Source organism: Alligator mississippiensis, chromosome 1 (genome assembly GCF_030867095.1).
Source record: "Alligator mississippiensis isolate rAllMis1 chromosome 1, rAllMis1, whole genome shotgun sequence".
NCBI classification, from domain to species: Eukaryota; Metazoa; Chordata; order Crocodylia; family Alligatoridae; genus Alligator; species Alligator mississippiensis.
In genome coordinates this window covers 459,273,564-459,300,393 of record NC_081824.1, presented here as the reverse complement: position 1 = coordinate 459,300,393, position 26,830 = coordinate 459,273,564, and the positions used below count along the sequence as shown (strand labels likewise).

General features: G+C 42.7%; 1 protein-coding gene and 1 long non-coding RNA gene across 8 annotated transcripts in view; one reads left to right on the top strand and one right to left on the bottom strand.

Annotated features, from left to right (window-relative positions):
• The window catches only part of SYTL2 (synaptotagmin like 2), an 84,665-nt gene that overhangs the window by 23,720 nt on the left and 34,115 nt on the right, over positions 1 to 26,830 (bottom strand). For 6 of the 7 annotated variants that reach the window (XM_059721981.1, XM_019488277.2, XM_006267505.4 and 3 more), the window contains exons 3-8: positions 24,626 to 24,774; positions 21,844 to 21,979; positions 9,652 to 9,724; positions 8,121 to 8,226; positions 6,064 to 6,951; positions 614 to 4,732 (exon numbers count right to left, since the gene is read on the bottom strand). In XM_059721981.1, the coding sequence (XP_059577964.1) occupies positions 614 to 4,732; positions 6,064 to 6,951; positions 8,121 to 8,226; positions 9,652 to 9,724; positions 21,844 to 21,979; positions 24,626 to 24,774 (5,471 nt within the window). The remainder of the gene's footprint in view (positions 1 to 613; positions 4,733 to 6,063; positions 6,952 to 8,120; positions 8,227 to 9,651; positions 9,725 to 21,843; positions 21,980 to 24,625; positions 24,775 to 26,830) is intronic. The other variant, XM_059721984.1, reaches the window with a different exon arrangement.
• LOC132248583 (uncharacterized) lies at positions 6,950 to 10,177 on the top strand. Its single transcript, XR_009459831.1, has 2 exons — positions 6,950 to 7,392; positions 7,995 to 10,177. It is a non-coding gene; the product is annotated as an uncharacterized LOC132248583 (long non-coding RNA).

Below are 26,830 nucleotides of genomic sequence, written 5' to 3'. Positions count from 1 at the left end.
CTACACTGGGTGCCTGCCACGTGTCCTGCCACAGCTGATCCTCTTCAGTTTGGCAATGTCTGTTTCTAGCTTAAGAGACAAATAGGCTTCTTTTAGCTTCCTGAAGTCAGAGCTTGACATTGGAAAGTTTATCCAGATATCCCTTGCTAATGTAAAGAATGAAAATCCGTTTCAATTGCCTACTATGTCCAAAAGGAAAGTCCATAGCCCTAAGTTGAAAGTAGAAAAGATGGTAAAAGATTGCCATCTGTACCCAAATCAGAACTTTAATAAGGAAAAGAATGAAGAGCCATATGCAAGTCTGACCTTTTTAACCCAACATGCGCAAGGGTTATTCCAGTCCAAATCCCCTGATTAAAAAGCAAATGTAATGCATGGTTCAAGACCCATGGTGATTTCTGCATTAAAAAAACAAAACACAGCAACAAAAGCAAAACACACGCTTGGGTTCCCTACTGAAAAAATGAAAATACCCAAACACTTCAATTAATAATAACTGTTAAAAAGAAAAGTCTCTCCAACCTTTGGGTCACCATTCTTCAGGTTGTTTAATACAAAAATTTAACCAGATTCAGAGACCCACAACCACGAGTTTAAGAATTAAAATGCTCACTAGTTGAACTCCTCCTGATTCCTGTTTGAGGATCAGAATTTCCATCTGAGGCATCTGAGCCTAAACTTATCGTGTCATCTTCATCGTCATGACAAGAAGGTGCTAGAAGCAGTTGTCCTTTGCTTATCTTGGGCGAGCTACCTTCAAGTGGTGTGCTTGCTCTTCTGAATCCAAGTGGTTTGCTCACTTCAGGTGCATTCTCAACAGTATCTGCGAAGGAACCACTTTTATCAGCCTCTCCTGCTTTTTCCTGTATCTTTAGCATTTTGATTATAGCTGCACTACTCTCTGTCTCTTGGGGTGCTGGTTCAGTTGATGCCAAGTTAATCAGTTCTGTTTTCTGAAATGCACCCCTTTCATGGGGATCAGAAAGTTGTGGTTCATTTACTGCAATATCTTCCTTTAAAAAGGCTTTGTCATCTTGTTTCAAAGTCTCTCTCTTGAGTCCTATCTTAAGCTGTGTACGATAGCCACCTGAAGCCCTCTGACCATATGGTGACATTTTTATGGATGAAATTCCCTTTTCTGATTGGGACACTGAATCCTTAGGCTTTTCCTGTTCACCCCTCTCCTTGGATAAAGGAGAGGAAACTTCTGATGCTTCTTTAAGAAGTTTTTCTAAATGAATATTGAAAGTACTGTATTCTGGTTTTGCTGAAACAACAGTTTTTCCTACAGTTTCATTCACTCCTTGAACACAGCCATTCTCTTGTTGGGAAGGCTGCGTTCCATCTTTGTCCAAACTTTTCAGGTCAGCAGGTGGTATTTCAGATGCCTCTTTCAGCAGTTTCTGCAAACCAGTATTAAACTCTCCAACCTCAGATCTGGAAGGGGCAACAGATTTTTCTATTGCTTCACTTACTTCCTGAAGATGGTTTATATTTTGTTGAGAGGTCAAGTCTACAGGTTGTACATCAGCAGTCCTCTGCACAGCGTTGTCCATACATCCCAGGCTAGCAGGTGATGTTTCAGAAGCCTCCTTCTGTAGCTTCTCTAAACCATAATTAAATTCACTGAATTTTGCTTTGGATGGAGCAACAGCTTTTTCTATTATTTCATTTTCTTCTTGAGGATAGGTAATATCTTGTTGGGATACAGACTCCACACTCTGCTTAGGCTGTAGATTAACACTCACTATATCATGAGTTACAGTGTCTAAGCTTTTCTGTTCAGGATGCGAAAACAGAGAGGCTTCTTTCAGCAGTTTCTGCAAGCTAGCACTAAACTCACCGACATCAGATTTTGGTTGAACAGTTGTTGTCACCATTTCATTTACTTCTCCAGGTTGGTAAGAGGAAGAAGCAGAGTAATCAGGATGTTCCTTTAGTTGAGAGCTTACATTTTTTCCACTTTTCCCATGTGAAGGTGACAGCACTTCAGCTGGCTCTCCATATAGTTTCTCCAAGCTTGTATCAAATGGCTTGACATTATCCTTGTATATAGTTGCAGTGCTCTCAGTCTCCCATGGGGTCTCAGCTGTTTCCTGGCTAAGGTCTATCAGCAGCTCATTACACTCCTGCTGATCTTTTCTAGAATTATCATCAGAGACTGCTTTGAGGTTTTGATCTGTATCATACAATGAAGGAGAGATTGTGGATGCCTCCTTAAGTAGCTTTTTAAAATTAACATCAAAAGTACAGAGTTCAAATTTGTGTGGAATGACTGTTCTTTCTACAGTCTCTGAAACGTCCTTGCCAGGAGCCTGTGCTGTAGTCTGGGTGTCAACAAGAGCAGGTATGTTAGTATGCAACACTTTTTGGAAAGAATTTGGGCAGATTTTTTCAGAAGAAGTCTCTCTCTGGATACTTTCATCCTCATTTGTTGTCTGATATAAGGGATAGGAGGCCTCAGATTCCTTAAGAAGCTTCTCTAGACCAATTTTAGATTCTTTATGCACATCTTTGGGTGCAGCAACTGTTTTTTCAATTGTTTCCTTCACTTCTCGATTAAACAATTCCTCTTTCTGAGCACTAGGAGACATCCTGAGACTCCGTTCCATCACCTTTTCAAAGAATCTTGCTTGCCCAGGCGAAGAAACCATCCTTTCAGAAACGGCTTCCGGTGTGCTCTGACTGGAAGAAGATAATGATTCAGAGGTTTCCTTTAGCAGCTTTTCTAGGCCAGCATTAAACCTATCAGGTTGCACTTTTGGTAGGGCAACTGTTTTGTCTATTGTCTCTAAAACCGGTTCCTTAGGAGGTTCTGCTTGTTCTTTGACGTCTATGGGGGCAGTCTTGCTCTGAACCATTTTCACAGAAGAATTTTGTTGTTCGTCTGCTCCTGCCTCACCTCTTCTAGCATCCTTCTCACCAGCTGGTTGGTATGGTGGCAAGGAAGACTCAGATGTTTCTTTAAGTAGTTTCTGTAATCCACTGTTAAATTTACTATCCTGTGTTTTTGACAGAACAATACTTTTTTCTATATATTCTTTAACTTCCCGATCTGGAGGATCCACTTTTTCTTCAGGTTTTGAGATCACTAATTGTCTTACATTTTTTTCTACTATTTCAACAGCTTCTGCATTCCCCTTTGAGGTCATTTTCAGTGACCAGGGAGCAGGCTGCCCTTCCTGTGTAGATGACCCTTTGAAAGTTAGCTTCTCCGTTCTTTCTCTTTGGGACAGTTGGTTCTGCTGCTGAATCATTAGGTCTTCTCTGCTTGGCTCAGTTTTGGTTTCTTTAACCTCTTTTGACTCCTTTTTGTAGGCTACAGTACTGACAGTATTTGGTAAAGTACCTTCATTTTCCTGCAGTTTAACTCCACTACCCCAAAATTGTCTCAAACTCTGAAACTGCAAAGGATTAGAAATTTGATTCTTGGACTTCTCATTTATTTTTTCCTTTAAAGACAAAACCTTAAAGTTGGCTTTCTGTTGCGGAGAGGTGGTATCTTTTTCTGAACACATTTCTAGCCCATCTTCATACTTGCTTTTTGAGGAGATGGAAGAAATATTGATTCTTGGGGACAAATTATTTGTTTTTGGCAATTTTGCAAATTCATTACCCTTCCCATCAGATGGAAATGTTTTTGTTAGTTTTTCATCTGCTTTAGGTTTGGATGTAATATCAAATCTAGTGTTAGAGGATTCTAGATATTCATCTTCAGATGACTGTTCATCACTTGTTAGTTCAACTCTCCTGAAGGCAACCAAACAAGACTCGCTTTGGTCTTTTGATTCTTTTACCTTGCTACTTTCTTCAAGCACTGTGCTAATAGCTGCTGGGCCCGTATGTAAAATAGCTTCTTTATTTGGATGCATAGGTGTGGCATTGTCCCTTTCCCAGAGTGTCCTAATATCCTTTACTTTTCTTTTTTCTCTTGTGGCCTCATCTGGAATAGTTATCTGAGCTGACTGCTTAAATTCATACTGTTGCAATTCATCTGTTTTTCCCCTCAAAGTATGTGGATCTAATGGCATGCTTCCTTGATCAAGCAAGTCAGGTTCTTGCTCTAACCTTTTATGATCAAATCCAGTTTGTAATGTAAAATTGCCTTCTTTCAAAGGTGGTTTGACAGTAGACATATTTTCCCCTTCTTCCTTTATGTTGGTTTGTATATCATTTTCCAATGACTCTTCAATTAGGTTTCCTGTAGAGCTAAAACTCTTTGAACCTGTCTGGCCTTTGTCATCTTTAAGAAACTTAGGTTCTTTACATGCTTCTTCATTGTATCTTGTTTCTTCTCTCTCTCCATTTTGATTATGTTTTTCCTTCTCTTTCAGCATTTGCTTTTCTTCCGTCTCAAGTCCTCTGGGCAAAACACTGTGTGATTTCCCATTCTCACCAAATGAAAATTCTCTTGTCGGTTGTTTGTTTTCATCCTTGCATGGTTCTCCATTATCTGCAACTGTCTTGGCTGGCAAGTCTGGTTCTTCTTTGGGTTCCCTCCCCTGAGATTTCTCTGACTGAGTTTTGTCATCGCCAGCACTGGAGCTTCTTTTAAACCAGTCTAATACTTTCGATATGGACTCATCAGCTGCTTTCATAAACTCAGCAATGTGTTTATCAGGCTGGGAAGTGGTTTTGGCACTTTGACCCTCAACAAGAGCAGGCTTACCTTGCTGAAGGTCTGCACGTGGCACCTGAGGGGATTCTGTCTTAGCAGAAGGCAGGGGCTGATCTGCAACACAAAAAAAAAGCCTTTCAAAGCTGAAGAGGAAATAACATGCAATTTTGTTGAAATAGGTTTTCCACTCATCTTGATAAACTAAGCCTAGCATCATTGGTTGCATTTTGAAACTACTCCTTCAAAAGTGAAGGCAGCAAGCTAAAAACAAAACATTTAAAGAACAGAGGGATACATGTCAGGGTGGGGGATTCCTGGGAACCCATCAAAATGCTATTGCCAGTATGTAGAAAGGGTTAGACCACGTTATTCTAACATGGGGCAAGTTCCAGATGTTCTTACACATAAAAACAGTAGTTTAGACCTGATACATTTTTCTTCTCTTTTTTTGAATGCACCAGATAGCAGGCAAGGCTCAGCATTTTTCATGCCTGGGTTAAGATGCTTCCTTTGAGCATCCCTATATTACTTCATTCCCCTCCCCCAGGCTCCACTACAAGTTACATAAGGTAACATACAGAGGTTTATAATACACCCCATATATTCTTTTTTTCTGGGCAAGATCACCATACATGTGCAGGGAAGCATGCCAATATATTGGCAGACAGCTAGTATCATTGATTTTCTAAAACAAAACTGAAACAATTTAGGAGTAAGAGCTTTAATGCAAGCTACAATTTCACAAAAATGTTTGCTCACCAGACAGACACATTTTTGTTATTAGCTTATTAGTTATCACATGGTAATGATAAGTGATCCCAAACCCCTAGGTTACAGTTCCCTTGCTACCGACCTAGCAGTGGACTAAATTCTTTAGTTCTTATATAGGCAAAATACCAGTTTTCAAGAAAGGAATTTTGCCAAATAAGGACATGCATTTGGTGCGCTAATTGGGATCACAGGAAAGTAGAGCTGGAAGTGACTACATGAGGTCATGTAGTCCAGCTCCCTGCTCGAGGCAAGGATCATCCCTGACTAAGCCATCCCAGCCAAGGGTGTGTCTCATCTACTCTTGAAAATTTCCAGGGATGGAGACTCCATGACTTCTCTAGGTAAGCTGTTTCCAATGATTAACCACCCTCACAGTTATGTGTCTCCCCACACAGGCTAGCTAATAAATATATGCATTCATGCATTGAGTGAGGGACAGCATTAATCAGTTTTTCAAAAACTGAGAATATATTCCCAAAACGTATTTTTCACACAATATTTAGAATGCTGGAAGATAAGCAGTTTAGTGTGTGAAACTGGTACATTAGTAAGCAAGCAGAAATATTCTGGATAATACAGAAAACTTATTCTTGCAATTAGAATATTAACACAGGTTATTTGCAACTGCATTTAAGATTTGTATGGCTTAACTCATTAACCACTGGTTCTCTTACCAATAGCATTCTTGAGCAACTCTGATTCAGGGTTCAAGTGAGGCTTAGATTTGTTTGGCGATGTCTCGCTGACGGTTGGTACATTTATGCCATTTACTGAGATCTTGCTGGAGAAGGCTGTTGGAGTCATGAGTTCTGCAGAAGAGCTTTTTTCTGGCTGTGGGGTTTCAGTTGCTGATAAGCTTGACCCTTCAGTGTCATGAGAATTCAGCACCAACATGTTTTCTTGCAAAATGTCTCTGCCTGTCACATTACTATCTAAAGCCAATGAAGAAGAATGTGAAGGTTTTACAGCAAGAGACTGTTCATTCCCAGGAGCACCCGACCTACCAGTGTTACTTGCACTATTTTTATCATCAAATTCTAATAAGTCAAACTCTCCTACTTCTTTGCCTTGATGCAATGGGGGACTCTGCAGTTGCTCACTCTCACCTATACTATAAGAGAACCTGACTTGTTTTAATCTTTCCAATGAATTTTGTGAATTGTCTTCTGCTACTTCTATAGGAGAATTCTTCTCAGCTACGTCTTCAAGAATAGCTGAAGTGGGCACACCATTCTTATTTTGGGCATCTGACTTCTGATTAACACGAAGAACTTCTGAATCAGTGGAACTGGAACTTGAGCTGCGTTTCAAAATGCCCCGAGGTGGTGTACTAGCCCCATTAACCTGATTTGTCCTTTTGGCAGGCTTGGGTAAAGAGGCATCTTTCTGCATCATGGGATCTGTTATTTTACAGATGACTTTCCTGGCTTTTGGTACAGGTGGCTGATCTGTAGGTTTCTGTGATTCATCACTTGGTTCTGTAGGAGTTTGCCTAGGTTCCTCAGACCCACTGTTAAGCAACTTTGTCTTGGATTGGCTGTCCTTTGAAGGTGAGAGAGAATCTGCAAGACAAGACATGCTTACAGGGAAAGGGTAAATAAAAATATACCACAAAACAGATAAGCCCAACAATATGCATTTAGCAAAAGCATAAAGACTTCTACAGAGACACCTGCTGCAATTGTTCATGTATTTCCAGGATGCAATGGAAAGACGCAGCCCAAAAATTTGACAATATAAAGACAAAACCCATACTTAAAACAAAGATATTTGATTTAATTTGTTTGTAATGAGGAGTCCTAACTGGTAGGAATGTTTTGATTAGTTATTTAATGACTCTTAAAATCTACTGTGCTGATTTTACATTTAGTCATCTAAATTCCTGTATGGGCCCAACAATTTTATTTTGGGGTTTTCTATTTGCATCTACAGGAACTTAAGACTTTTTAATGGTCATGGAGAACAACGTAAAACTTGGCACGGTTAACTCCCCAGCAGCTTAAGTGAGTCTGATGTGCAATATTTTAATTTTTCCTTTCCTATTATTAAGTATCATGGTAGGAGGCAAACGAGTAATTTTGTACCCTGGCCAATATATTCTAATTACAATTTTGCAAGATTATATTATGACATGTCATCTCTGACACCTTATTTGGTTACAAAAAAGGATGCTGTCACCAAAAAAGGAGCCTAAAATAAACAAAAGAAAACAAGAAAGGCTGGGTACAGTAAAGGGGAAGAAGAAATCAAAGGCTGCAGCCTGGGCTTGATCTCTTGCTGCTAAACTATGAGGAGCAGTGACTGGGAAAAGCAGAAGCAGCTATGCACAATATAAAGGAAGATATCATCTTAAGCTGCTGCCTGACTAGCCCCAAAAGAGCATCTCTCAGTAGGAGACTGAATTACTTTAGGCATATAGAGGGGCACAGGCAAGAGGAAAAGGGATAACCAAAACTCAAATATTTTTGAGTGATGATTCCCTCAATATGTTTAGAGAGTCTTATATATATATTTTAAAAACCACTTGAATTGAACTGGTTGGTTGGTTGGTTATATGACAGGCTCATCTACAGAAGTTAAAACATGGCACTCTGTTTTATTCCAGGATACCAAAAGAAAAGAAAACCCTCCACATAACTCTGATGCAGCAACTTTGGGAAAGACAATTATTATTTAGCACAGCCAAGAGTATCACCAAGTCCATACAGGACATGAAAACAGATACACTTACCTTCATTTGGTGTCCAAGATAGACCAGCTGTTCCATTTCCTGACTCCCTGCTCTTTAAATTATCATCATCAGGTAAAATAGAGTCATTAAAGGGATTTTTCCTTTGCTAGAAGAGAAAGGACATAAATTGTGCATCAAACATTTAATGTCACTTTTTTTTTTTTTTTTTTTTTACCAAAACTAATTCCACGGAAGCACAGTAATTTTTTTCCAGCAGAAAAGCATTTAACTGAGTCTCTTATAAGATGATGAATTCACAGCATTACAAAATAGTGAAAGTAATGGCAATTTCTGACATGTTCAGTGACTGCCCAACTTTGCCTTGTTGAAATCACTGGGAACGAATCCAGGCTGGTGATACTTAACCTTTTAGATCAGTGGGGTACTTGCTATCTGGCTGCACTGAGGGCCCCCAGTCCTCTCCAGTAGGGAAAGTGGCTGCCAAAGTCAGAGAGAGGGCTGTGGAGGTACTGGCAGCCTGGCACAGGGCAGAGAAGGTGATGCATGAGGGCACGATTTTTGCCACTGATCTCCTGTGCTATGGACTGGATCCAGTCACTTTAGGGGCAAATTAGGGCTTCAGGATGTTGGTTGAGCATGACTGATGTAGACCAACAGAGGGAATTTGAATATCCCACCCTTTGGGAACTATAGTTTCATCTCTGCTACTGTGACTTCCAGAAAGTATTCAGACCCATAAAAATATTCTAGCTAGATTGCCTTTGTTTTCCTCACTTTCCAGTTTTCTTTCATGGGCAAAGTAGGTGGCATTAGAACCACAAATCTACGGATCACAATTTTTTTTTAACCATCGAAACATGAACAGGAGCTACATCTCTCCAGCCTTTTATACACCACATACTGCTGTGGGACACACAGATACTCCAGATGTCCCAACACTTAGGATATGGGAGGTATTTGTGGCTGGATTCACTTCTGCTTTTCTAAAACATATGAAACTGTACAACATACTGACTAGATAGGATAGAAGAATACTCAGATGCATGACTCGCATAAAATATAGAGCTAGTAGAAATCCTTTAAGAAAATGTTTCCCTGTCAGAACACCAACTTCACAAAATCAAAATATTTCACAAGACACCCGCCTTTGGAAGAACGAAGGAAAGAATGGTTATTTTTTTGGTTGGGAAAAAAGTGAATGTCTGACTTTGTCCTAAAATCAGGACAAAAGTTTTGCAAGCAGAAAACTGTATTATGGATCTAAACCTTAGTACTAATAGACCTCCTCTGGCATGACTGGTAATAATAGGTGACCATCTTCTAAACTGGTTTAAAAGCTGGTTTTGCCAGCTATCACAATGTGCTGCTATGCAGCCTGGGTTATAGTCAGATGGCTTTGCACCAACTAACATTCCAAGATATTCCCACTGTGATGTTTCCATAAGGCAAAAATACCCAAGTCCTTCATTTTATTATCTTTAAATTCTTTACTATCGTTATTAGCAAAGTGACAAAAAGGCACACAACAGCTTTAAGAAATGCTTCCTTGATACTTCAATACTGGGCCTACCTTTGCTGGCGACACTGCTGCCTTCATGGAACTTTCCTGTAGTCTGTCTAATGTTACTGTCGAAGCATGAGAACTATGAGAAAACAAAAGTTTATAATGAAATCAGGACATCATTTTAGGACTGGAGAAATTAAAATTAAGGTGCAGATTTTTTTTAAAAAGCAACTTCAACATGATGGCATGTTCTTCTACACAAATCTGTTCCTTTCAGGTCTGAAAACAAGTTTCTTCCAGTCTTAACCTATGAAGGAAAGGGATGAAATTTTCCTTTTCCACACACAGTCTTACAAGCAAAGACATTTTGGCATGAAAATTTGATACATCTTTACACTGGCATGTAGTAGTAGTAGTAGTTGTTAGAGATGCACCAGCACATCAGTCCGTATCATACTGGCACCAATAAGAGGAAAATTTACATTATCGGCAATCAGCTTTTTTTGGCTGGTTATGACCAAAAATGTCACCAATAAATGCCACATGCATGTACGCAGCCACAACATACATGTGGTCAGGCTGGCAACTTGGAGAGCAGTGTCCAGCTGGTAAGTCTGTTGACGGGGGGAGGGAAGGGCCATGGGGCGGGCAGATGGAGGCCATCACAGTGAGGGAGGGAGTGGGGCTGAGGCAGGCATTGCCCAACCAGGGTGGGGCATGGGGATGGAGCCACGAGCATCTCATCTGGATGGCGCGGGGGGGGGGGGGTCAAATCCCACCACTATGTGCACCCCCAGGGGAGGCATGGGGGCATGTGCACCCCGGATCTGTGCACGGGGAGAGGGCAGGCTGCAGCTGCAGACTGGGGCTGGGGGCAGGAGGGGTGCTGAGCTCTTCCCAGTGCAGGGGTTGGGCTGGGGCTGCACTTGACGCCGCCACCCACTTTGAAAGTGATGTTTCATTTTGATCACAGAAAAATGTGGATTTTGGGTAAGCTTCTTTTAAATCCAAAAATTGGAGATTTTTTTTTTAAATCAGAGAAAAAGGACCTGGGGGTTACAGTGGACAATAAGCTGAATGTGAGCCAACAGTGTGCCCTTGTTGACGAGAAGGCTAATGGCATACTGGGCTGCATTAGTAGGAGCGCTGCCAGCAAATCAGGGGAAGTGATTCTTCCCCTCTTTTTGGCACTGGTGAGGCCACATCCAGAGTACTATGTCCAGTTTTGGGGGCCCCACTACAGAAAGGATGTGGACAAATTGGAGAGAGTCCAGCGGAGGGCAACAAAAATGACTCTGGGGCTGAGGCACATAGCTTGAGGAGAGGCTGAAGGAACTGTGCTTATTTAGTCTGGAGATGAAAAGACTGAGGGGGATCTAATAGCAGCCTTCAACTACCTGATGGGGGTTCAAAAGAGGATGGAGCTGGACTGCTCTCAGTGGTGGCAGATGACAAAAGAAGGAGCGATGTTCTCAAGTTGTAGGAAGGGAAGTTTAGGTTATATATTAGGAAAAACTCTCTCGCTAGGTAGGTAGTAAAACTTGGCTGGGACGATGTAGTTGGGGATGGTCCTGCTTTGACCAGGGGGCTGGACTAGATGACCTCCTAAGGGCCCTTTCAATCTTAATTTTTTATAATTCTATGCAAACACTGGAACAGGTTATCCAGAGAGATTGTGAAATCTCCATCCTTTGAGGTTTAAAGATCCAGCTGGACAAAGCTTTGGCTGGGATGATCCACAGGTTTTCCTTGATTTACGCAGGTTCTGTATATGCAAATTCACTCTTGTGCAATGAGCATTTTTAGAGCCCTAATTCGTTGTATGAGACATAAATTCGCTGTTATGCGATTGACATAGCGCCCCCCCACCCCCAAGCAGGTAAGTCTGTGGGGGGAGGGGAAAGGGCCATAGGACTGGGGCCCCACTAACCCCAGCCTCTGCTGCAGCAGCCTCGGAAGCAGCCGGCCCCAGTTGCCTGCAGCCACTGGGCTGCACCGTGCTCCACCTGTCCCCCTGCACCTAGGCTCTGCTTGTCCCCACTCGCCCCTGCTCCTGGGCTGTGCCACACTGTGGTGCAGACAGCTGGTGTCGGTTGCTCCTGGGACTGCTGCACCAGGGGCTGGGGTGAGCGCAGACAAGCAGAGCCCCAGGTGGCATGGGGTACAGCATTCACCCCAGCCCCTGCTGCAGTGGTACCCGGGCCCCGGGTGATCCCTTGCCCTCCATTAATGCTGACTTCGTGAAGGAACATCTTGACAAGCTGGATACATTCAAGTCAGCCGGCCCTGACAATCTTCACCCCAGGGTACTCAAGGAGCTGGCGAGCATCATAGCCCAGCCTCTAGCACGGATCTTTGAAAACTCTTGGCGCTCTGGTGTAGTGCCCGAAGACTAGAAGAAGGCCAATGTGGTGCCTATCTTCAAGAAAGGGAGAAAAGTGGATCCAGCTAACTATAGGCCCATTAGCCTGACTTCTATCCCGGGGAAGATCTTAGAAAAGTTTATTAAAGAGGCCATCCTTAATGGACTGGCTAACACCAACATCTTAAGGGATAGCCAGCACAGGTTTGTTGCGAGTAGGTCTTGCTTGACCAATCTCATTTCCTTCTACGACCAGGTGACCTATCACCTGGACAAGGGAGAAGAGATTGATGTCATATATCTTGACTTCAAAAAAGCCTTCAATCTGGTTTCCCATGATCACCTCTTGGAGAAACTGGCCAATTGTCGCCTTGGTTCCTCCATGATCCACTAGCTGGAAAATTGGCTCCGTGGTCGGACCCAGAGGGTACTAATTGATGGAAGTCACTCATCATGGTGTCCTGTGACCAGTGGGGTCCCCCAAGGCTCTGTCCTTGGACCCATACTGTTCAACATCTTCATTAATGATGTGGATACTGGAGTCAGAAGCGGACTGGCCAAGTTCGCCAATGACACCAAACTTTGGGGCAAAGCATCCACATCAGAAGACAGGCGGGTGATCCAGGCTGACCTGGACAGGCTCAGCAAGTGGGCGGACGAGAATCTGATGGTGTTCAACGCCGATAAATGCAAGGTTCTCCACCTTGGGAAGAAAAACCCACAGCATCCTTATAGGCTCAGCAGTGCTATGTTGGCTAGCACTATGGAAGAAAGAGACTTGGGGGTCATCATTGACCACAAGATGAACATGAGCCTGCAGTGCGATGCTGCGGCTAGTAAAGCGACCAAAATGCTGGCTTGCATCCATAGATGCTTCTCAAGGATATCCCGGGACGTCGTTCTCCCCTTGTACTCGGCCTTGGTGAGGCCGCAGCTGGAGTACTGCGTCCAGTTTTGGGCTCCACAATTCAAAAAGGATGTGGAGAAGCTTGAGAGAGTCCAGAGAAGAGCCACGTGCATGATCAGAGGTCAGGGAAGCAGACCCTACGATGACAGGCTAAGAGCCCTGGGGCTCTTTAGCCTGGAAAAGCGCAGGCTCAGGGGTGATCTGATGGCCACCTATAAGTTTATCAGGGGTGACCACCAGGATCTGGGGGAACGTTTGTTCACCAGAGCACCCCAAGGGATGACAACTAGGTCAAATGGTCATAAACTACTACAAGACCGTTTCAGGCTGGACATAAGGAAGAATTACTTTACTGTCCGAGCCCCCAAGGTCTGGAACAGCCTGCCACCGGAGGTGGTTCAAGCGCCTACATTGAACACCTTCAAGAGCAAACTGGATGCTTATCTTGCTGGGATCCTATGACCCCAGCTGACTTCCTGCCCTTTGGGCAGGGGGCTGGACTAGATGATCTTCCGAGGTCCCTTCAAGCCCTAACGTCTATGAAATCTATGAAAAGGCATGACCTGTGGCCTAGCAGAGCTGCTAACCACAAGGCAGAATGATATATTAAAAATATATTGCAAGATGCTTAGGCAACCAGATTTTGCTTATGAATGCTTATGCTAAGCCAGCTATTTGCTTATGGTAAGTAACCATTTTAACTGTGTTAACCATTTTCTGAGGGAAAAGCAGCAAGTAAATCTGTGTGAGTCTGTGTGCTGTGAACCAGCTACAGCAAGGAACAAGATAAGATATAGAGGCCAAAAAAGGTGGAAGATGGTACAACCTGAGACAGAAAAACAGACTGGAATGTGAAAAACAACATGTAATTGGTAACAGAATCCAAGATGAACATATGCAAAAAGGTGAATGGTAATTGATGAAGAAGGCTCCAGAAGCTTCCAGGTTTTGGTAAAAGTCTGCCCATTGACCAAAGAGCAGGAGGAGTCAAGGTCTTAGACATCCGCTCATTGCAAAAAGACATGTAAGTGAATAAAATGCATAGGCAATTCCATGCTAATGAAGCAAACAGTAAACAGAGGCAGAGCTTAAGATGGGAAGAGAAATGGGTGGAACATAGGAGAACCGAGGGTAGAATAAATGTTAATGAGTATAAACCAAAGTGTATAAATGTGGGAAAAAACTATTGTTCATTGCAAGACCCCATCTCTTCTGGCGTGAGGCCCTTGTCTGAAGCTGTCTCCATTTCAAATAAAGCTGTTGCGAGCAATGTGTGGTGGTGTTTGCTCCCTGCTCTGCTCTGGCTACTGAGCAACAGGATCCATGGGTAATCGGATTGTCGTCTCCCTAGTCGTTGGGCGCCGCATGGAGTCGGAGTCTAACACGCCCCACCCTGGTTTGGTCAGGAACTTGAAGAATTTATTATTTAGCACAACTATATTTCTTCATAGCCGACTACACTTTGGACGTCTATCACAGAATGGACAGAACTGCAATTTGTCATAGAGGCTGGGCAAAGATTTGGAAAATCAGATGGTAAGGAACAACCCTGCGATGGAAGAAGACTTTTCCCTACCGTTCTTAAAGTAGAATCATTTACAGCAGTGGTGCTCAACCTTTATGTCCATGGGGTCACATGGGTGGGGCCCAGCCCCTCTGCAGGCTGGATCCAGCCAGAGACCCAATCCAGAGCTCAGGGTATGAGCAGCACAGCTCTATCCGGCTGCATGAAGGGGAGGGGCAGCCCAGTCCTGCTCCAGCCATAAAAGGAAAGATGGCTTGGCCCGAACGGCAGGGGAGGGGACATAACCAGGTTCCAAACCAGCCCTGCACGGGGAGGGGGAGTGGTACAGCCCAGTGCGGGGGGGCCTGGCCCCAACCTAGCCAGGTGGAAGAAACGAGGTGTACCCTGCCCTGCAGGAGAAGAGAGCATGGCCTGGCCCCAAACAGCTGTGCACAGAGAAGGGCACACAGCCTAGCTCTAGCCTGGCCACTGAGGGAAGCGGGGCAGCTCCTGACCCTGATCTGGACATACAGGGGGAAGCTTGTAGCTCAGCTCCAATTTGTCATGCAGGGCTTGGGATTTGGCTGCTCCCTTGCCACCAAAATCCCAACTCATGGGGAGCCCGACCAGCCAGATTCGAAGGCTCCACAGACTGCATTTGGCCCACCAGCCAGAGGTTGAGCACCCCTGTTCTACAGCACTGGCACAAATATAACCAGGTCAGTAGTAAAGCTGTTTCCCTCTGGAGACCATTTTATGGACTATGAAAGTCTCCATCATAATTATAAGAAACATACAATAGCAGTTGCCTGTCATTGGCAGGGTCAGCAAAAGGACTAAGAGGACGTACAAAACTAACCTGCCCTGGCCTTTTACAACTGAGCTCTCCAGAAGTCAGGCACAGGCCATGCTGACAAGCACATGTGTGGGGAAGTCCACACTGCTGCTCCTTACGCTTTAAGCCGGTAAACCCAAGGCATCAACTTCAGAAATTAAGACCTATCCCCCTCACCCTTTCATAAATATTAAGGCTATTTGCATTTTTAAAAGAGTAGGATTTGGGACAAAACCTTTAACCCTGTGAGGCTATGGTATTAACATTTTCAAGTAGTGCACTATAGCCCAGACTTTTCTGGACTAAAATATTACACTTTCCTACAGTTCAGTACACAAAGGAAAACCCTGAACACTGCCCTTCCCTGAACTGCATATTTTACATGCTTAGCCTAAAGATATAGTTGAATAGAAAATATTGACAAACTGAGTCACTCTATTGAAACTCATTCTGAGAAAGGTTACATCCCCAAAGACACACTTTGCACACCCAGTTCACAAACGTTATCACGTGTCAAAATATCACAAGAATCTAACACAGAGGAAAACATCATTTACAGCTTGGTATTTGGAGTTAGACAGTAAAAGGGAAAGAAGAATAAGGAGAACCGTCCTCCAATTTGAATACATAATCAAAAGGCCAAACTAAGCTAGCACTTTTTAAACTTCAGCATTAATCTGGCCCAAGAATAAGATTTTCCTTACACAGTAAAATCTTCTGCTAGAAGGTATTATTCCAGACATTCATGGATAGCAAGTATCACTTTGTTGGCTTGGCAATTGTTTGAGATACTGTGACATGACTTAAGTGTCCTATCAGGGCCAAGTTCTGAAGTCAAGAACTGTTTTGTCTAAGTAAAGATTGAACAATGGGTCCCTAGCCTGCATCACATTTTAAAAGCTTCTTTAATAATAACAAGTAACAGCTCTTGAGAGACTAAGCCACCCTGACATTCGAGCACTCTGGACATTTTTTTAACCTGTGTTATGCAAAATTAAAAGGTAAGAATTATGCTTTGTTCACATTTGATTTCAGCTGTGTCTGAGACAGCTGACCCTTCCTTTCCTTCAGAAAAATGCAAAGAAAGCGAATTGTGAAGGACCCACAGTTGAAGGTTTCCTGAATATTGAACCCAATGTTCAACATACACTTCCAATGTAAAACCTATCACTGGCTAACCCTTCGCCACACTGAGTTAGCAGCTCTGGAATCAATATTTTTTTATTTGCTCCTGCTCAGCTGTTTCTATTAGAGATAGGCACACAGCCAGGAAAGACTGTAACTAATTTTAAGTATGTTCAGGCTAGAAGGCTGCTCTAAAACGGGCCGAACAACTGGCCTGTCCTCATACTCATCCCAACATAGCCACAGATATCTCAAACAGAGCTCCTGATCATGTTCCACTTACAAAGCTAGTACTTTAGTTTTGTAATTATCACTTACAAAACTAGTACTTTCTCCTGCTTTTAGAGACCAGGTTTTGCTCAATACAAATACTGGGGTCTAGATTATATTCCTACTCCAGGTTTTACCTGGGAACAGTTTCATTAAAAATTACTATCCCACAATCTAAGCATTGGCACCTAATTTACTATATCATTGTTTGTGTTGGATATTACAAATACGTCTGCATCACCAAGCTATGCAGGAGTTGACAAGTGCCAGACTGATCACCGACTCATCTGCTCAGCTATGTCATTCAAATTGGCTCCCAAAAGACAGCTACAGTAGAAATGACAACAGAAGATCAACACTGAAGGACTCGAGCACCCCTTCTACCAGCACCTCAACAAAAAACTGGTGAACTCCAATCAAAAATGGGAGAATACTGGCAGTGCTTGGAGGTCTTCAAGTCCACCATCAGCAGCACCTACAAAAAGACGCTTTAATTCTCTACCAGGAAACAAACAAAATTGGTTTGATGAGAATGACCAGAAACCCAAGAGTTGATCAATTGCAAGTGCAAGGCCTTTGTGCTTGGCAGAACAACATCAAATCCAAGCAAAAGAAACTGAAATCACCAAGTCAAGGCAGAAGTCCCAAGGATGACCTATGACATCAAGAACAGACAGTGGGAAGACAAGGCAAAGGAGGTTCAAAATCTCACTGAAATCCAGGATATGCACAGTTTTTTCAATGCCATCAAAGCCATCTACCATTCAAGCACTCAGGGACCAACCCCCTTGAGACCTAAGGATGGAGGAGACCTGATCAAGGAAAGAGGAGTTATCAATGCCCACTGGAAGGAGCATTTTGAAGACTTTCTCAATTGAGACTCTGCTGTGGATGAGAGTGCTCAAAACTGTGTCCGACTGGGTGTTGTGGGATTGAATCTCAGAATCCCTCCAACCTTTGACGAGGTGAGGAAAGCCATCAATCAGATGGAGTGAATGAAGAATGACAAGGCACCTGGAGCTAATGGAATCCCCACTGAAATCTTCAAGCAGAGGGGAAAGGAGTTTATATCACAGCTCCTTGCCCTCATCTTAAGGATTTGGAAGGATAAGGAAATCGCAGATGATCCCAGAGATGCCATGATTGGGACAATCTTCAAGAAAGGAGACAAGTCCAACTGAGAATTACAGAGGGATTGCCTTGCTGTACACCACAGGAAAGATCACTGCATGACTCCTCCCGAACCATCACCTTCTACTTGCTAAACAGCTCCTTCCAGAATCTCAGTGTGGGTTTAGAGCAACAAGAAGCACAACTGTCATGATGTTCACTGCTCACTGACTGCAGGAAAAGTGCTGGGAACAACATAAACCTCTCTACATGGCCTTCTCTGACCTTATGAAAGACTTTGACTCTGTCAACCAAGCAACACTAAAGGATCCTTCTGAAATACAGGTGGCCACCAAAATTCATCATCGTTCTTTGCCTGCTCCATGACGGTATGCAAGCAGCAGTTCTCAGCAAAAGATCTATGACAGATCCCTTTGAGGTTAAGACCAGAGATAAACATGGCTGCATCATCACTCTAACAGTCTTCTCAATATTCCTTACCACAGTGGTACATCTGACCACCAACAAGCTTCCAGTCAAATGGATAGTAAGCTATTTAATCTCAGTTGACTCCAAGCCAAAACCAACACCACCTTGCCCTCAATCATCAAGCTCCAGTATGTTGATGATGCTGTAAATCTATGCTCACTCGCAAGCAGACCTTCAGGCAATCATTGACATCTTTACCGAGGCATAAAAGAAAATGGGACTGATGCTTAATGGCTTAACATTCGGCAGACTAAGGACCTGCATCAACAAGCTCTTAATGAGCAGTCCCCAGCTCTGGTAATTCAGCTTCATAGTTAGACTCTGGAGAACGTTGAGTATTTCCTGTACCTTGGAAGCCATTTTTCACAGAAGGCTGACATTAACGAAGAAATCCAACCTCACCTTAAAAGTGCAAGTGCAGCCTTTGGACGCCTGAAGAAACAGGTGTTTGAAGATCACAACATCATATCTGAAACCAAACTCATGGTTTATCAAGCAGTTGTGATGCCTAAGAAGCTGAGATGTGCACAAGGTACAGGAGACACCTCAAGTCACTGCAGAAGTACCATCAATGCTGCCTGCAGAAGATCCTTCAAATCCAGTGGGTAGGCGGATACACTAACATTAGCATCCTCTCGCTAGCAAATACTATGAGCATTGAGGTGATGATCATTCAACATTAACTTTGCTGGGCCAGCCATGTCATCCAGATGCCCAACTCCAGACTCGTGGAGCAAGTATTATTCTCCCAGCTCAGTTGAGGCATACACTCAAAAGGAGGGCAGAGAAAGCACTTCAAGGACGTCCTCAAGGCCAACTTGAAAAAAATGCAACATCAACTGATTGGAGACTATCGTCCAAGACCACTCCAAATGGAAGAAGAGTCTGCTGCAAGGATCACAGTACTTTGAAACCAACAACAGAGGACAGAAAAGTGGGAATGGCAAAAACAGCACATTATAGACTCCGCATCTACTCTACAAAGGAAAACACGCCCAACTTGCAAAAGTCTGTTGATCCTGGATTGGTCTCATCGGACCCACAGGTAAGACAATCATGGAAGACGATCATCCTCAACTGCAAGGGATTGTTGAAGATGACAACTATATAGTACAATCTTTCCTTAAAGACAGCATCATGGTCAAGTGGCTTAAGCATGAGGATGGAAGTTGGAAAAACCTTGAATTTTAGTTTTACCTCTTCACTTAAGTGCAACACTTGTTGAAAAAGGAGGGATTACTAACATTTGCATCTTCATTTTCAGATGAAGATGATACTTATGAACTAGAAAAAGCTCTTGGCACAGCAAAGTAAACAAAAATTGTAGGCTCCTGAGTTCTGTGGAAATTTCTGACATGGCTGGAGCAGTGGAGTAGAGAGATGGACCAGAGCTGGTTGTGACCTGAAATAATGCAGTCCTGGTTCCTCAAATTGTAATCCAAATTTTAACCACTTTCAGAACCACTTTTCTGCATTCTTAAAAAAGAACTTAAAAAAGAACTGCCTGATCTCCCCTCTGCACCTTATGGACTCTGAGAGCCACTCTCCAACCATGAACCACTCCACTCCACCCATCTGATTTTGCTGGGTTGCAAATAGGCTTCTTTAGAGGTCCATGCAGAGATGGGAGGAATGGAACTGGTGAGGCAGCATGGTGCAGAATGCAATCAGGGAGGAATAGGGGTGGGGGTGGGGACAGCACAGTAAAACCATTGTTGCAGTTAAGCATGGTTGCCAACCCAAGATTTATTTATTTATTTTTGCTGCAAATTTTTTTTACTGACAACTAAATTTTTCATTTTTTCTTTTTATACTATGCTTGATTTAGTTAAACCCCTAAATTTGAATCCATCCCTTCTAACTACAGCCTGGCAGCTGAAGATCAGCTGATTAGAATAGCTCCAGGGTTCAGACCTAGGGCTGCTCTGATAGGCCATTGGCCGGCAGGGACCACATCAGGGCTGGAGCAGGGATGCTGACTGGGACAACCCCTGAGTTTGAGCCGCAGGGCTATCCTGATCTCCTATTAGCTAGCACAGTCCACCCCAGTATACCAGTCCTGTTACAGTTGATGCCTCAATAAATTAGGGGCAGGCCACATTGGTAATCACATATGTGTAGGGAAGTCCACACTGCTGCCACTCATGCTTTGTTAAGTTGGTAAACCCAAGACATCAACCCCCAAAACAAAGACCTACCCCTTCTATAAACATTAAGGCTCACTGCATTTTAAAAAGAGTAAGATTGGGACCGCTCTGGGGCATGCTACACATTCCAAGTTATGGCGCCTTACAAACCAGCCACAGAGATATTACTTCTAAGTAACATCCTTGTGGCTGGTTTGCAATTTTATGTCCCTATAAGTTCTATGAATGTGTGGCCAGTTGCTATTTTTGGCAAAATTACCATCTTAATCATGGCAGAAACATAACATGCACCAGGGGCCTAAAGAAGCAAGCTCCATCCATTCATTCCCACTTAGTGGGCACATCTACACATGCTATTAATGCACAGCAATAAACTCTGGCGCATATTGCAGCAGAGTTTATTGCTCCTGGGCACCATGTTTGAACACGTGTCTGGGACCACAGCATATTGAGCTGGCTTAGAGAAGCACAAGCTCGCAAGGGGCTCAGGGGGTCAGCCTGCAAATCCAGAGCTGCTCCAACCCAGCTCAACAAGCTGTGGAGGAGCTGGCTGGGGTGCAAGGGTGCTCCAGTGTGGGGCTAGCTGGCAAGCAGCAGGCCCTGAAGCACCCTCGTGCCCCAGCCAGCCCCATCAGTGTTTATACATGCATTGCTGTGGAGTAAAAAGCTCTACTGCAGGATAGTACTTGTATTTACAAGTACTAACCTGCAGCGGAGTTGATTAGTTTACATTGAAGCAATCCAGGCATGGAAACAGTAAATGTAGCTACCATCTTAGCAAACCCTTCTCCCCAAGGTTTACTATGGCAGTAGAGATCATTCAAGAAACTCAAAAGAACTGCTCCTTTTGAGTTCCAAAGCAGGACATTCTTAGTGAAAGCCATTTTACTCTAGAAAATGCTTCTTCCTTGGTCCCGCAGACTCAGAACATGGTTTTATATGGTTTCCTCAACAATATCATGAACTCCTAATCAAGACCACCAGTCCAGAGCCTGGCTTCACCCACACTCAAGTAACGTGAGAAGTAAAATGAGATTAACAGTCATTTAGGCTACATTTAGAGAGATTCAGAATGCTGCATTCCTCCAGTGTCCAGCTGCCAGGCAGTCTATGTAACCAACTATCCCAGATCCTGAATCCCAATCTAAGTTCTGAAAATGAAACAAGACTGCCTATCTTTCCCTGCCCTGGGGTGCACTTATTTTGAAATGTGCAATATTGTTTTATTTGTCAAGGAGCATAGAACATAACATGAGAAACCATAACACATTAAGATATTGCAGACCGATTTCAAAGCTAGAGTAAAGAACTATTTACAGCTCCTTGAAATTCAATGAAGAGTGATGCATTAGGGGCCTTAAGAGCCAGCCAAGCATTAGATGGAGGACACATTTATGTGACATGTTGAAAGAGAATCTTTTAGTTCTTTCAGTCCTAGACGAGATGCACGTTTGTACACACATGCAAACAGTGAAGTCACCAGTTCTGTTTGGATGAGATGCTTCTTACCTTGGACTGGATTCTGCTTCCCCTTCTTCTGGCTGTTCCTGGATACCAAAGAGCTCTGGTGTGACAACAGCTTCTTTATTGACATTGTTCACCCAACTGTTCTTCATTTTGTCCGATCTGTTCGAACTCAGCTCACCTATAATATAAAACAAGACCAAGTTTGTCTCCTGTTTTTGTTCACACAGATTTCCACTAAAAACATCGGCAAACTTTTACAGTAGGCTCACAATAAGTTTTAAACACATTACATTGAAATTGTAAGTACGCAGAGAGATACCCCAAGTAGATTAGCAGGGGTAGCTTTAAACAAGAATTCCAACACCAGCATAACATTTACTGCACTGAGCTCTAAATGTTAAAGCATTTTTTTAGTAAAGTATCCTGAAACCAGTGAATAAAGGTTGTGATTTTGAAGTTCCTAACACAGCTCAGAACACCTGGATTCCATATCAGTATCATCAGGAGACTAAAACCCACAAGCTTTGGTCCTTGTAGAAGGAGCAGAATAATGTAAAATACTGGGTGCCCAGTAAACATGTGGCAAAGCAGTGCAACAGTCCTACTGCTCCTGTATTAATTTGGAAGGTGGTCCTGACTTGATCCCCAAGCAGGAAACAGTTAAGACCAACTGCTATAGAAGAAAAAATAAACTATAAAATATATGAAGAGCAAAAGACCAAGCAATTTATTTGAGTTGGGACAGAGAGAAATCCTATTTTACTTAAGTCAAGACACATTCCATAATGTTTTAGGAAAATCTGCATTTCTTCTGTTGCCTTCTGCAATACCTCAGAAAACAAAATACATTTCTTAGCGTGCAGAAAGAACAGTAGCAAGCCTTTTGTGTTCTCGTTTTCATAGGGCATAGCTGCAAAGGAAACATATTTCATCATCTTTTGAACCACTGAAGCCAAAACAGTTCTGCATAGCATACAGGTCAGACTTCAGCCAGTTTTGAACATCTCAGTCTGAAACCTTGCCTGTTCAAGTAATAACAAGCTTAGAAATAATTACTGCTGCTTCAGGCTGTATGATGCAGATACTGTACCTAAAATACATATGCTAACTGAATTGGAAAGAATGCAAAAAGGTTTCTCCTTGCTTGTAATCCATTTGTGGTATTTCAGTTTCCTTGGGGCCTTGTCTTTTCCTCCTAAACACAACAACCAGGCTACAACTAGCCTAAAATGATTTATGGAATCAATTTTGCGCTTAATTTGGAGCAAGTGATTAAGGAGACTGGATAACTGCAGTCCATTAGGAACAGGCAGCAACTGCATAATTGTACAAATTGCAGTCTCTCCATGGAATATAGGGTCATTTGCTTCACTTGCACACAGAAGAGACAGAGTCTGTGATGGCTGTTAAAAGTTTTTAACTCAAACTGGCCAGAATAAAAATACCTTATTTTCCTAGTTTCTCTCAAAACTAGTGTATTAAAAACTTTTCATTTAGAAATAAATGACTTCCCAAAGGTCAGACACAGACATAAAAGGGTGATCATCAGAAGCCATGAGTTTTTTAAAAAGAAATAATTTCAAACCAACTCAGTTTCCTTTTGACCAGACAACTAGCTTGGCAAATAAAATGAATGTAGTGGACATGGTTCTATATAATACCTCTCAAACAAACAGGGAAAATGTGGGCTAGACAGAATTAGCACTAAACAAAGTAGATAGTTGGTTGACTATCTACAAGCAAAGGGTAAATAGTAACAGATCAGTGTCAGATTTGTAGGTCTCAAGGAGGATTCTGCATAGAGCCCATTTAAACAGTTTTAATAATTACTTGGATGCAGGAAGAGAGAGCAGACAAATTTACAATGAGACAAAACTAGGAGAGACTGAACATTTTGAAGGGCAGAAATCAAGTTCAAAGAGATCTTGATGAATAGGCAACCAAATAAATAAAATTCAGATGACAAATATGAAACAGTACCATGCATAGGGAAGAAAAGCTACATGCCACGTAGACAATGGGGAATAGCTGATTTCACATTCGCGTCTGTCAATGCAAGAAAGGAGATAACAACACTCTTTTCTTTGCTGGTTAGGCCTCAACTAGACCACTGTGTGCAGCTTGGGCCACCACATTTTAAGACCAACAAGGAAAATGGAGAAGACCTAGAGCCAGGCAATGATGCTGATAAAGTTTGGCATACAAACTGCCTGAGAAAGAACTGAAGAAATGTTCTTGAGAAAAGGAGACAGGGGAAAGTGGGTAGAAACTGATATCAGCTTTCTAACATTCAAAAGGCTGCCATAAAGGTGACAGAAAAAAGTCCTCCCTCATCACAAAGGGCAAGCCACGAGGCAAAGGTTTAAACTACGCTAGGCAGATTAAGATCAAATGAGATCGAGATCCATTGTCCAGCTCAAGACCTCTTGAGGTCCACTCTTCATTGATGTCAAGCACTGAGCTCCAGCCAAACACTTTCAATCACCAACAAGAGCCAAACCTCAGTAGTCACAAGCTGTCCACCAACAAAAGCAAGGGCCATCCAAAGTCAGTGGCCATTTCTGAGACCAATACCCAAGATTTCCTCAGAGGAATAGAAGGAAGCAGAGCTGAGCCTAGAATTCAGGTCTAAAGGGGACGCTCAGTCCTGTGCCAAAACAACACTTTGTCACCATCACCAGTTAATATTAATAGGAACTTTGTATTATGAGAACAAGTTCCATAAGATATAAAAACCACTCCACTATGCCAATATTTTCCAGAAAGCACCTTCCAAGACACAAAGTGCTACAGGTCTCCACAAGCACTCCCCAAATAAACTTACCTATTGTTGCAGGTTTTCTTCTTAATGATGCTCTAATTATGTCTGTTCCGTGTATTTTATCCTTGTGCCTCTTTGACTTGGCCTCATAAAACCACTGCCCACTCATGTTCTTTAGCTGAATATCATCATCGATTTTTTCTGGTAAATGCCTGAAAAAGGAATAAACATAATACTTCAATGATCAAAATAATAATAATTAAAAATGTCATCTATATATAGTAACTGTAGAGGGAAATTGCTGGTCTGATTCTGGTTTTTGGCTTTGGCAGTGGTGATACTGGGGGAAGAGGGTAGAAGGAAAAAAGAACTATATATCAATAGTACTAAAAAGCTAACAGGCAATTTTCCTGCTGCTTTATCTTTTCATCCACTTATCAGTTGTGCTCCACATTCACATGTTCAGTCATTACGTCCTGGCAAAGCCTGACCTCAGGCATGACTCAAATAAAGTTGAGTTGGGCCTTGTGTTATATTCAGCTTCTACTGACTTGACAATAGCATGCATCAACTCACAAGTCTACATGGAAACAAAAGATGCCTGAAAGCCCCCCCGTACACATAGATCCAACTTTAAACTGCATCAATTGAAAGAGTGCCATTGTTTACTCAGATGTCGGTCTTGGAGAAGCCTCTCAAACAAGTATTTCAATTGAGCAGGAAGCATGGTGCCTCATGCTTACTCATACAGAACTTAAGACTCAAATCAGTTAGTTCCTCTAATGTTGAATAGAGACTGTGTAGAGATTTGATTCTCACATGAAACTGTTCCTACAGGAGCAAGTTTTCCACGATTTGTTAAGCCAAATGGTGATTAAAATAAGGACGGGGAAGGGAAAAAGGACAATAGCTGCAGGACCCAAACTCTGCCCACAGATAAGGTGGGCTGGGTGTTCTCATACCCTTAGGAAGCTTCAAAGATCCCATCTCTTTATTCTCTGTTGAAAAGACAGCTCATGAAGACATCGACCTTTTGTCATTACAGCTTGTAGACTGTGCAAGAGCCTCTTGACTTCACCTGGAATCTTTTTTTAAAAAGAGACCAATAAACTTATTTTCAGGGTGATATTTGCTCCTCTCATAACATGCTTCCAAGCGTAGGCACCACTAATATTTGTGCATGTCAGTGCATAGTCATGGCTAATTATTAATCTCTTTAGCTTCAATCACATCACGAAGTTAGTTTATGAATTGCAAACTTCAGCGAGACCAAGAGCTACCTGCATTTCTGGGATATGTTAGACTACAAATACATTCCCACTTCCTGGGCTGGCAATACCCAGTTACTGTTAAACTGAATTGTAGCAAAGTTACCTCAGCCCTTTGCCTTCCTAAGGCAAAGAACCTGAATTCTGAGCTATTAATTATGCCGATTCCTTAAGATGAGGCTAAGACCTCACCTTTTCTCTGCAAACAGAGTTCTCGTGATGGTCATCACACCAGTGGGGAAGTGGTCCAGGAACTTTGGCTAAAACCACTCTTCCCTATAGTGCTGCCTCCAGCATCAATGGTTTACCTGGCTGCTGCCACCATCTGTTGCAGTCAGTAGCTGCCTTTCAGCGTGCGGGGTGGAATAGGGAGGTGTTTGGAAAGCTTCTTCTTTTGTCCACAAGTCTCAATTTCTATAAAGTATGTTTCAGTAAGACTCTTGGGCAAGGACAATCCCACAGAAACCTAATTTCCAGAGGCTGGAATGGAAAGGGCAGAACAGCATGACAGAGGGAGCCTTGCTGCTCTCTGGTACAAGAGCTACAGAGTCCTTGGGAACTGCCTGGCCCATGAGCTGCCTGCACCAGCCATGCACCAAAATAACTTAGCTTAAAAAAAAATCTGTTCCCAATCCATTGTGCCTCATCTGCCAGCAGTTATGTGATAACTCTGGCACATGCAAGCAGTCACAAGGGAACAATGTCAATTTGGGTAAACGGTAATCCAAGTTTAGGGGTTTAAATCTTGTGTTTGTGCTGACCACGAGTTGGAAGCATTTTAAAAAACATCCTGCCCTGGCAGGATCATTCTTAATAATTTAGTTCTGCCTCTAAGATCACCCTGATTTTATGAATGGTTCTTTATAGAACAGAAAAGAAAGCTCCTGCGAGCATTTTTGGAGGTCTGCTTTTCTCTTCAGTGCATCTAAGTTGCTGGAATTTACTCGCATATAACTGCCAGAGTAGCCTGGACACAAGCATGAAAGGGGGTCAAATAGAG